Raw genomic sequence first — 12,015 nt, 5'->3', positions numbered from 1 at the left:
TTTGGACAAAACAGTAAGAGGAACGAATGGAGGACAGGAAACCAGCTCAGGTAACCAAGGGCTTGGTAAAGTGGAACTCAGTGACTTTAATACGGAAGAAAAACGTGCACTCTGCGCAGGCTGAGTGATGGGGCAGGTGCTCCAGGGTACACCATGTTCTGCAACCATGACCACAAGCTGTGTTCAAGAGTGTGCAGACCAGGTTCAGCTGCAGTACAGCTTCACTCCTCAGTGGTTTTACAAAAATATGAGTGGTCTGTGGGTAACAGACAATTGGAGGAACTCGGTGCTGCCCGTTACAGACTCCTCAGATTAGCACTTATTAAAAATTAATAAAATGGTTTATTTTATATATACATATGTTCCAAAAAATTTATACAGTTAAAATATCAAATTAGTGATCTGGTAACAATACTGTCCAAAATAATCTCTTTTGTATGAACATTAAAATACACGTTTTTAAAAGCGTTTCCTTTTAGTGCTTCCAAAGCACAGCGTGTGCCAAGGCCACCTGAAGAATCTCCGTCCTCCTCACAGGATGAAAGAGAACTGAAGTCGGGGACCTGGGAAGCCTCAGGTGCACTTTCATAATGTCTGCAGACAAAACAGAAGAGAGTCTGAGGTAGATTGTTTAGTGACCATCGGGCGGTAACAGTCACAGGGCTGCCTTTAGCTTTCATTAACACAATAGCAGTTTCTTTACTCTCAATCTACACTGAATCTCAAGTTTAAAGGCATGGCTAGTAGTTCTTGGGAACAAGACCCTTGTCTCTGTGGTGGCAACATGCAATTTTACCAGTGCAGGTGTTTCTGGGAGGGTTTTTTTTTGGGAACACACGGGCTCTCTCCACGATGCAGACAGTGTGTGCATTTGACAGTGCCCCATTTTAGTGCAACCTGCTGTCTATAGCACGTAAATGTCTAATGACAGCGTTCAAATGAGTAAATTCTCATCACCTGCAGGAGGGGCAGCAATGGGTATTTTCTTCAGCCTGTTGAGCAAATAGCACCCTCCACAGGAAAAAAGCCACACCTTTCATAGCAAATCCTTTAGGTTACAGCCCAGCTTCTGCCGATAGAGGTTCTTAAAGTTAAAGCTCCAGTGCTTCTTCTCAGACTGTGACAGCAAAATCACTTGACTGCCAAGATGGTGAGGGCAGCAGCTACATCCTCTTCCACTCTTCTGCGGCACAGCAAACTCATTCCTGGTCCATATTCGCCTGGCCGGTACAGTATTATCTACTGTTGACATGGTTAACTCTGTTGGGTAGACTGTTGAACTCTAGTTCCTCTAGTATTCTCTCTAAGTGTTGTATTAAGACCCGTTTTTTAAACCTACAGAAGAGAGGGAGAACAATGTTAATTTTTTTCTTCCAAAAATACAGTTGAAGAACTCAAGACTATTCAGGCATGACAAATCATATTACAAGAGGCTCTCTGTTTCCAGTTTGGAAGAGCTTTCTTTATTTCTGGCATTAGAAATAAATGTTGCTATTATTAGAAATAATAGCTACCCTTCCCCAACCCTCCCACATTTTGGGTTGATCTTCAATAATGACCCATCTCTCTATTTCACATTTAAACTTTAAGTAAAGACTGTTTACCCCATAAAAACATAATGGTAGTTAGACCACTAAAACAACTACAGTAATTGAAATATGTAAAAAAGGAAAACACAAATACTAGGTCTGAAAAAGTTTATGATTTACTACCATCATCTAAATTAACATCTAATTTATGACTCCAAGGCATCTATACAAACCTTGCTGCTTCCTTGATAGCAAATTCAATGAAATACTTCTGAATTTCCACAGGTCCTTGCACCTCCTCAAGAAGAGAGAAAATTTTTTCATAACCTAAAGAAAAAAAGACAAAAATCCAACCATATATTAAAAACAGATCTTGCAAATACATTTTCAATAAAGCTTTCAGAAGAAAAAACGAAGCCCAGTTTCACGCCTCCACGTATGGTAATACATGCAAGGCAAGAAAAAGCCTGCATTAGAAAGAGGGTGATGCCCATAACTTGAAGTGATATTGATTATCTGGTATTCAAATGTGGCACCGAAGAATTGGGTCCTATTTAAGAGCAGCAAGTAGAAACATCCGTCCTCAGCCAATGCAGGCTAGGGAGAGAATCCTCCTACCTCTATGACCACAGCGCCATCGCTGGCAGTTAATACGCACGTAGGGCCACTAAGCCCTGTTTTAACCCAGAACTGACGTTTCTGAAAGCAGAGGTTAGGATTAGTCCTCTTGGAAAGAAATTATCAATGTTTGGTGTGAACACAGTTAATATGACTATCTCACTGGTACAAAGTAAGCATGTCCACTGCAAAAGAATGAACTGGACACATTAAATTAGAAACAAAAAATAGCTTTGTCCAATCTTTTCAGTAGTTAAACCCAAGCCTGAAGATAATTGTGGTGCTGCAGCAGGCACAGAGAGAACTGAGCAGAACAGAGTACGTTAACATGGGTACTGAACCCACGACTGCCTAGCTGCTTTCTTTGCTGACTCCCTCAACTCTGCAGCAAGACAAGTGACTCATACTGAACACAGCACTGTTTTACTCTACATCACCATCTACTAGACATTAATTTGGTGAAAGACGAGATGAACCCACTCTGCAAAACAGGGAGCAAAGACATACCCAAGTAGGAAGCTTTAAAACATCTTAAAAATAAAATAGAGATGCAGAAAAAAAATGGCTTCATCTCTCAACAGCCTCTGTCTGCCACAATGGTTACAGGCCTCAATGAAATATTAAGTTTTGGGAAAGCAATGCAAGATCAGAAAAAAAGAATAGTTAAGAATACTCTGTCAAGTGCCAGTAATTAGCATAACAATGTATTAGAAAAATAGGAGTTTAATTTGTAGAAATAATTTGCTCAGACAGACCACATGAGGGACATCTGTGATTTAAGACAAAACGGAAGGATGATACCCATGGCAAATCCTACAGCATATACACTAGCTGCACTTTCAGGTCAGTGTTTTGGTTTTGATCCTGTATACAAGTACGAGGCAAAACAGCAGAAGAGGCAAGTTACCTTTTTCCTCGCAACATTTTAAATTTTGGGGGGTTATCAAACTTTATAGGAAAAAAGAATAAAGTAATTTTTGCCTTCAGTTCTTGAAGAATTTATTTACAACAGGGTTCCATCACTAATTACTCTACCTTGCAAAACAAACAAAAAAATCACTTCGCTATTAACTGCTGGGATTCCCTTTCAAACATACGCCAAGGTGCACCCCTGTGGCTACACACACATTTGCCCTCCAAAGGAAGTTTTGACAAAGCAACAAAGTACACTACACATATGCAAGGAGCAGCGCAGCATGAGGCAAAACGTAGTATCATTAGATCATCGGTAACACCTTTGCAGAGCTACAAACCCAAAACCTCTGGAAGTTCTTTCCCAGGGTACCTCTCACGGTGGTTGACCTATCTTCAAACGAGGTCCCTTGGCACTCAACTTCCCAAGCCCGGCATCTAAGAACTTCCTTCCTTTTTTGTCCCTCCATTGCTCTATGCAAGCAACCAGGAATTACTCTAAATCTGAAGTGGTACGTGTAGCTCCTTACTTTAAGGAATAAAGTCTTCTCTCTAGCACCACATAAATATACTAATAAAAACCCAAAACTTACTTCTTCCAGGTTTGCGAACCTCTTTCATCAATTTAATTTTGATATCAGCATTGTTTCCCTCCAACATCATAGGTGTTATTTTAAATGAATTTGGCACAGATTCAGAAGTAGACTCCATCACCCGTTTTTGGTCATCTCCTGCCACACTGTAATTTAGAGGCCCTCGAACAAGTGCGTTGGTACCAGGTTTATGATCCAACCCATCTTCACTCAAGCAATTGAATTCAACAGGTAGAGAGTCCAAGTCATTGGGTAACATTTCATCCTCTCCCATAGCAGCTGGAACCGAAGAAGCCATTTGCACAGGTAACCCATCAATTTGCTTTTCCAGTGACTGACAATTTTCTGCTTTCTTCTCTCCATTGCCATCTTGGACAATACTGTTATTGGCATCTACAAAAAAAAAAATAGGTCTTACTAGTGCATAAACCACAGTATGGGAAACCAAGAGGAAATAGTTCTGTATCCTTTCTTGACTGAATTTCCATGCAGGGATCTGACAGTGCTGAATTAACTCTCCCATACTTTTATTCCACCTCTGATGTGACCAAGAGAATGCTGCCCTTTGGACTGTTACCGTCTCATATCGCTATCATGAAGTCACCACTTTCTATATTCCTACTGCAGTGTTATGACTTCTATCTAATGTTTTCCTTCCTTCTCCCAATTCCAGCTAACAACAGATTTCTTCTTACTCCAGTTGCTGCAATAGACGGTTAAGAAAACTAGTATTTGTGGGAACTGAAAATGTAACCGTACTTCACCTACCCTTCCCCACTACAGAATACGTGACTGAGAACTAAAAGCTCATCTGAAATCCTTGCTACCTCCAAACCACCTTGGCAAAGGGTTTCAATATTTTTTTTTTTAAAAAAAAGTTCAAAATTATATTAGCTATAGCAGCAGCCTGCTTATCTAGAAAGAAACGAAAGAAACTCTACGTTTCGCTACGTAACGCTAAAGCACACATACATACTGTCACACCCCTTTGAATCAGCTCAGAAAGCACACACAGGTTTTTTTTGTTTGTTTGGTTTTTAACACAGATACTCCCACTGGTGACCACACAGGCTGCTGTACTACAGCTCAATATACCTTTATTTGCTGGGATGCCTTTGACGTTCAGATATGGTGGGGATCCAGAAGCAGATGGTGGCCCTTTCCCACCAACATGATTTGTTACAACGGGTGGTGACTGTGGCCGTCTCAACAGTGGTGACATGCTACGCCTCCTCTTTAGTGACGCTGGAGTATTGGGCTCTCCAGGACGCTTAATCTTATTCTGAGGCCCAGCAACAAATTCATCTGCTTCATCTATCATCATACCCTGAAGAGAGAAACAAATACTTTTTTAAAAACAGTACAAAATAGAAATTGTTTCATCAATCCACTGATGGAGTAGTCCCTGTGCGTTAAAATTCAAGTGGCTTTCAAAACACTTTACTGCTCTCAGAACTGAGATAACTAATGTACAGAGTAACCAGAGAAAGACCAGTGCCACTCCGTAAACCAGAGTGTTTCTCTTGGACCACATGAAAGACAGCGCTCCTTTCTGCACGTGACAGAAGGACTACTCAAGTTAGCAACATACTGCAGGTGCGGGAGAAAAAATTCTACTCACAGATTATTTCAATCATGTTAAATATAAGGACACAGCAGAGAGCGTGGCTCCTCCTACCTTCTTATCCTGTTTAAATGGATTGCCAAATGTGTGAAGTCTTTTTGGTTGATCTGGGTCAATCTCCCGAAGGGGGGAAGGCATCATTTTCAGGTATTCCTGGTAATTTCCCATTTGAGAAACAGGAACACTGTGAAGGCAGTCTGCAATAGAACAAGAGGTTTTACTGTAGACTACCTGAAAACTAAGGCAACACGGATTTCACACGCTTCAATTACAAGTGTTACCATTTAAGAACTAGACCGTTTCTGTTCACTATGGAGGAAGAGCCGAAGACTACAATTTTGGAAATAAAGCTGGCAAAGATGTGAGCTTAACTGGTACAAGCATGAAAAACAGGCACATTTAATCTCTACAAGTGCATCTTTAGACCACCAGCACCTAATAGAGGTAAAACGAAATAACACACACACACACACACCCCCGCCCCGCTTTATAAAAATACCATGTCTACTGAACCTTAGCGTACGGGAAACATCTCCCATGAGACTTATTTTTAAAATTCAAAGCAATCATGACATCTTGCATGAGAGAAGGCAAAAATTTCCTTCCTTCTCCTTCAAAGTCAAGAAAAGGACAGACTGACTCAACAAAGGATTCAATGTCCACACTACTTCAGGGAGTAAAATATAGCTGTACTCTCTCCAAACTGTTAATGAAGAACAGTGGCTACTTACCTTCGTCCTGCCCCGAAATAAGCCTGTGTGTTTTCAGAAGGTTGGTTCTCATTCTCGTTAGCTGGTCTAGAAGACTATGACGGGGAATATCATACGCATTTCTGAATGCTTGTGGCTTCAAATCCTAGGTTTGTAACAAGACAAATAACTTCCAGTGAGCCCATCAACTCTCATGCACAGAGAAACTCCTCTATGAATTGTAATGATGTTAACTATTAACCCAATTATTCCGAAATAACTTTAGAGCTTCATAACTGGACAGACACTCAGTGACTGTCTTTTCAACAGGATCTTGTTCAACATTAGCACTTTCAGCCCCATTAAGACACATTAAGCATGTTAATTCCCAGCTGAACACCACTAGCTGTCTTTGCAGAGATGGTCACTTAAAACACAGAAATCTCTGTTTACTGCCATGGAATCTTCAGTGTCCAAAAAACTGCATTGACCTTTCTCAGTATGTACACCCACGCTGCACTCTTCCCAATTCCGTAACAGTATTTACTTCCTCCTTCTATACTCGGCCCATTTAAAGCAGGTGAGACCAACAGCCTAATCACGTGAGATCTCTGTGCTGTTTACCTTGTTTAAAAGTCCTATGTGGAAGCCAGCAAATTCTTTAACATTCATTTCCGACAGTCTCAGTGGAGATTCTCCAGTGATCCCTTGCAGCAGTTGTTTAAAATCCCTACTGTGTACCAAGGAGAGGCCACTGGAGTGGTTTTTCACTTTTATTCCAATTTCTTGTGGAACTTTCTTACCCACTGAACCTATTATCCGTTCCGACTCTATTTTTGTCTAAAATGGAATCACACCATGAGTTAAAGAATCAACAGGCATTGCAGGTTTCCAGAATAAAACACATAGTACATTAACAGAATAAACCTACAAATTTAGTTCCCAACTACTCAACAAATGGGAGAACAACCTGCCCAGGGATATATTGGATTACACAGATTACATCTCAAGTAGAAAGAAATCCTAATGTGCTAGCGTATAGAAAAAAGTATTTAGGCAGTGTAGCTAAATTTATATGCCAGTAGGAGGTGTGTGAATATCCCTGATTTTGCTGCAAGTCTGTGACTCTTTTGTGTCCCTGAAGAATCATCTTAAAGAGAAAGAAAAAAAATAACGGAGGGTGGGATGCCTTAGGTTACTGTAAAGTTGCATCTAAAACAACAGTATTATACGGATACAGTAACATAATTCCAGATTTAATTTTTGAAACAATCTATGAACTAAGGTTTGCGGACTACATTTGCAACAAGGGAGAAAAGCTGTAAAAGAAAATGGATTTGCTTCATCGGTAACTTTCTAAAAACATATTTCTTCTCCCATTAGCACAGATTTCTTGTTACAGTTAATGTCACTGTATTACGCTATAACTGTATTCAAAGTAAGATTTTTGCCCACTTGCAATAGCCCAAACCCACGGAGACTGCAACCCACTCCCCCCAGATCTCATCCTCTGCAGACTTTGCCCCGTGATCTGTGCGAAACTCCGAATTTCAGGACAGCAAGAGCACAGCAGAGTTCTGGAATTGCTTGTTGCTCTATGGGAGCTTATAACGCATCCAACACATTTAAACTGTTTCACGTGCTGAGAATGTCTGTGAAAACCTCAGCAGCCATCTCAAGCCACTCCCACTCCACACTGCAGATAAATAATATGAATTTGCATACCATTCATTTACTGAAATACCACAGGAAGTTTTATATCTAATAGATGCTCTGTCATTCAGAGGCTCCTGGAATGTTTTTTGTGCATTCTTTAAGGCGGAGGATATTTTCTTTGCCATTTTAAAGGCTGCACTGCTTCCCCACTGACCTCTAGATATTAAACTACTGTTCTAAGAACTACTCGTGCTAAGGAGCCATGGGTTTCAGACAGCTCCACCTGAAATGGCACTCTGGACAAACAGAGAAAGGTATGTCAAGACTACTGCCCACCAGGTCACGCTTAACACATAGGATGGATTTGACCTGAAGCGAACAGGAAGCTCAGATAAAAAGCTTGAGCTGTGATTTTTTTCCCCGTGGACAAGAACAAACACTTTTTTTGGAACAATCACATTGCCAAGGCTCACATAGAAATAAACACCAGTGAGAGCAAGCCTCTGACTTCAGCTGTGAAGAACAATGGCAAGAGCAGTCATAAATCCAATTAGTGACCATCTTTGGAGTTTAAAGTCTAGCAGATACTTAAAATATAGCTGAAGAGGTCTCCTTCGCGCCTCCCTCCACCAGTTACAGAAGGCACAATGACTGGCTACAGAACCACTCTGGATTCACCCATGTCTGTGGTGGAAATGCTCGCCCATCTTCAAGTGTAATATGCGCTGTACACCCATATGAACTCCCACAGGGATTAACTGCTTTATAATGAGATTACCACAAACTAAATAATCAACGCACTTCTAATTGCAAAGGTTTTATCAATACTACCTGTTGGCTGAGTTTTTTAAGGTAAGAGATAACACTGTAACTAAGTCCACAATCTAAATTATCTGATATCAGATTTGGAGCTCCCATCATCCTTAGGGCTTTCTTTAATGGCTATAAGGAAAACAAAATACACAATAGTAAGAGAGTAAGTCTTTAAAAATAAAATTTATCAGATCAATTACAGGAAGCTAAGGCACATGGATAGTGCTCTAGCTTTTCCACTTTTGGCCACTAAAATTCAAGCCTATTCAGGTAACATGTGACAGGAGTTTGGTAGTCTATCTAGCTCACAATGGACATTATGCCACATTACCAAGACACCATGCAGCATGGTGTCCCTGGCAATTTCCACTCGAAGGCTCAGTACCAGAATAGCCGGGATGATGCAAGTCCATATTGAGGTGCATTGTCCAAGCTACATGTAAAAGGTGACATAGTCCCTCCCGCCACCCCGTATCTGGCCCAGCCAGGTCTCTTAGTATAGGCTTCCCCAAGTACTAGCACTTCGCCCACATTAATGAACAAACAAATCTGCATTTTCCTTAACAAGTTACAAAAACAATGCCAAATTTGGTTTATCTGAACAATCTGAAGTACTTCTGATCAAAGCTTATTTAATATTTAATTACCAGAAAATACATTTTAGTATCTTAATATAGTTACTATTACTCAATATTTCTAGAAATTTGTTTCTTTAAAATGATCTACATCATCTTTCTTTAAACCTGATCTACCTACCTCTGCAAAGCAGTATGTTTATTACCTAAAATGTCACTGTAATTACATAAACAAAATTTACTAGGAAGAGGTATGATACACAGGACTCTGGTCACAGCAGCCATTACACGCGGGAGGATGAAATGAGAAAAGGAACATACCAGTAAGTAGTAAGGAGGCATTGTTTTTAAGTAGTTGTCAAAAGCCTGTCGCCACTTCAGATTTGGCTTAAGTTTGTGAACCTTAAACAAGTCATCTGCAACAAGGAAAACAACAGAAGAAGGTTTCATTTATGTAGTCCCAGACCTTTCGCATTACCCAAAATTCAGCGTGCCAGGTTTCCCCGCCTTTCTTCTCCTTCCACCCATCTCCCAGTGGGGCTTCCCCACAAAAACTGTTCTTAACCTGAGGTTTGAAGGACTGTGAACCCCCAAGTCCTAGCTGCAGTAGACAATCCAGAACAAGTCCTCATCATAGGCAAACTTACAAGGTACAGCAGACTTAGATGCTGCACACAACGACTAGCAGCACGGAAGGTGCAACGGATCCACCTGTTAAGAGTTTCCCCTCCCCAGCCTCTCTCTTGCATTATCAGCGACTCCCTGTATCTGATTAAACAAAACAACATTCATTTGATTCAATTTCCATTTTCAGCCCAGCTTTCTTTTGTTCGACCTGTATGATGAATTCTGCTCTCCAGTAAAAATGTTCCTGGGTTTCAAAGGAAAAAGAAAAAAAATACCACCCCTGAAAAAAAAAAAAACCCCCAAAAAATCAAAGAAAAAAAAAAATCAGAGCAGGGAATCCTTCTGGGTAGCTTTGCTGGCCTCTGCTGTCAAAAGCACCAGCTGCCCCTGAAGGGACCAGAGAAGGGATGTACCTCCAGCCACACTGCCTGCCTCCTGCCAGAGCAGCAAACTCTCCCACAGAGACAAGAGACAGTAATTAGCTACAAAAACTGCTGCCCTTTAAGAGAGGGTCAAACAGATTATTTCCTTTGGATGCTGTTTTAGAAACACCCTGCTCCCACTAGAGGTGTGCACAGTGCTGTTCAGGAGTCACTGAGGTCAAGCATGTACCTAGTTGCTGTGCATGCTATAAACTGTATCTGTGACCTCTAAACATCAAAACCAAACACAGCATCCTGCAATTTAGCCTTCAAAATTATGAATTATCAATTGAAATCAAGTTTCTCCTTAGCAGGGCTGTAACACGCTGGCAAAGTAAGGCTAATGGAAGGATATGTAGGACTGGAGAAGATGTCCAAAAATTAACTGGGGAGAGCTGTGGGAGACAGAGATGCACAGAAGAGGGTGTGCCAAAGACAAGATGGAGCCAGGAAATCATTTTCTCCAGACTGAGCTTTCAGAAAGACATATTTGGAAAAGAACATTTGTCTTGCATAGTATTCTCCACAAATCAAACAGATGTTAAGATATGTTTTTCCAAGTTCTCATAGTCAAACCACACTTAATTACAGGTATTTTCCAATCTAAATGAACTCTGGATCACATACTGAAAAAAAAAAAAAACAAACCCATACTACAGATGCTACTTGTTCTCTTTCATGGTCTGAAGGAAGCGGGGTGGAGTTTGAGAGGATCAGTAAGAACTCCATTTAAAATCCCAATATAACACATGCTTAGCACTATTATCCAAAAGAATCTGTGATGATATCATGACATATGGCAAATATAAAGGAACATCCATTCTTATCTTATAGGCCAATTAGCTTTTTGCAGCAAAATATAAGTTAAACTATACCCCTCTCCCAAAATTCAGAAGAAAAAAACCCATAAAATGTTCAGTGTTAAGGTATATCCTAACATTTTGAACTCCAGGAGCTGGCTATCAGTACAGCTGGAACCTTAAACCCCTTATCAGTGCTTTGTCACTGCCTCCCTTCCTGCAGGGTGAAGGCTGTACCAGTCCGGAGCCCCAGCAGCCTGCCGGCACAGCCACTCTTCATGGCACAGCCACTCTTCATGGCACAGCCACTCTTCATGGCACAGCCACTCACAACACACATTAGCTCAGCTTGCTACGATCCTCAACCCACAGCACAGCTGCAGACGGAGACGTCAAATGCAAGAGCACCTCTCTGATCTTTGCTATCCAAATGAGAAGTTCTCAGAGCTAAGCAGAACTTCAGCAAAGAATTGTCTGCTTAAAAGGGGAGCCTCCCCCCAGCACGAACTCACTGCAGGAACTCCTGCCTGCTCAAAGGAAGACAGTCGTGGTGGTAAACACAGCTGCAAGTTTCAAAGAGAACATCACCATCAACATCTTACCTGCCTCTATCGCAAGAGTTTCAGACATACACTGTCAGCAGATTGCAACACAGGCACTAGAAACATATTTTTTTTGTGCCCTGGGTTGCACATGGCAGTTTATATCATTAATCAAACAATCAGTAACCCAGTTACCTATGTCTTTTATAGATTAAATCCCAAACTTCTTGTACACAAAAGCATTGAAATAATCCTTTCCTAAGTTAGTTTTAACCCAACCTGTTCATTTTCAGATACTACTCTCTGTATAGTCCACTTAATGCAGAATTCTTTTTAGTTCTAAACTCAGCGGGAGCTAAAAGCACTGGAAATTGGGAACATGGTATCAAAAACCACTAGGAAAGGGCCACAACCTCCAACAGTTCAAGAGATCAGGTAAAACTGCAGACAGACCAGTTAATTTAAAACTGTTGCAAAGTCTTTATCCACTTCACAATAACGTACCAAAAAACCAAACTGTAACAAACAGGATATCAATACAGATCTTCAATACCACATAAGAGGGCTGGATGCCCTTCCAAGCTCAGTGAACAGTTAAAAAAAAAAAAAAAAGGA

General features: G+C 40.8%; 1 protein-coding gene across 1 annotated transcript in view; it reads right to left on the bottom strand.

Annotated features, from left to right (window-relative positions):
• Nucleotides 1-307: 307 nt before the first annotated feature.
• Nucleotides 308-12,015, bottom strand: part of DDX26B (DEAD/H (Asp-Glu-Ala-Asp/His) box polypeptide 26B) — a 22,875-nt gene continuing 11,167 nt past the window's right edge. Inside the window, exons 8-16 of the mRNA XM_010137460.1 lie at nt 9,331-9,425; nt 8,453-8,563; nt 6,590-6,805; nt 6,008-6,131; nt 5,331-5,473; nt 4,748-4,979; nt 3,653-4,045; nt 1,763-1,856; nt 308-1,335 (exon numbers count right to left, since the gene is read on the bottom strand). Coding sequence (XP_010135762.1) covers nt 1,236-1,335; nt 1,763-1,856; nt 3,653-4,045; nt 4,748-4,979; nt 5,331-5,473; nt 6,008-6,131; nt 6,590-6,805; nt 8,453-8,563; nt 9,331-9,425 — 1,508 coding nt within the window. The 3' untranslated portion in view covers nt 308-1,235. The remainder of the gene's footprint in view (nt 1,336-1,762; nt 1,857-3,652; nt 4,046-4,747; nt 4,980-5,330; nt 5,474-6,007; nt 6,132-6,589; nt 6,806-8,452; nt 8,564-9,330; nt 9,426-12,015) is intronic.

This window comes from Buceros rhinoceros, unplaced genomic scaffold (assembly GCF_000710305.1).
Source record: "Buceros rhinoceros silvestris isolate BGI_N320 unplaced genomic scaffold, ASM71030v1 scaffold3086, whole genome shotgun sequence".
Lineage (NCBI taxonomy): Eukaryota > Metazoa > Chordata > Aves > Bucerotiformes > Bucerotidae > Buceros > Buceros rhinoceros.
This window is presented reverse-complemented; position numbering and strand designations above follow the sequence as displayed.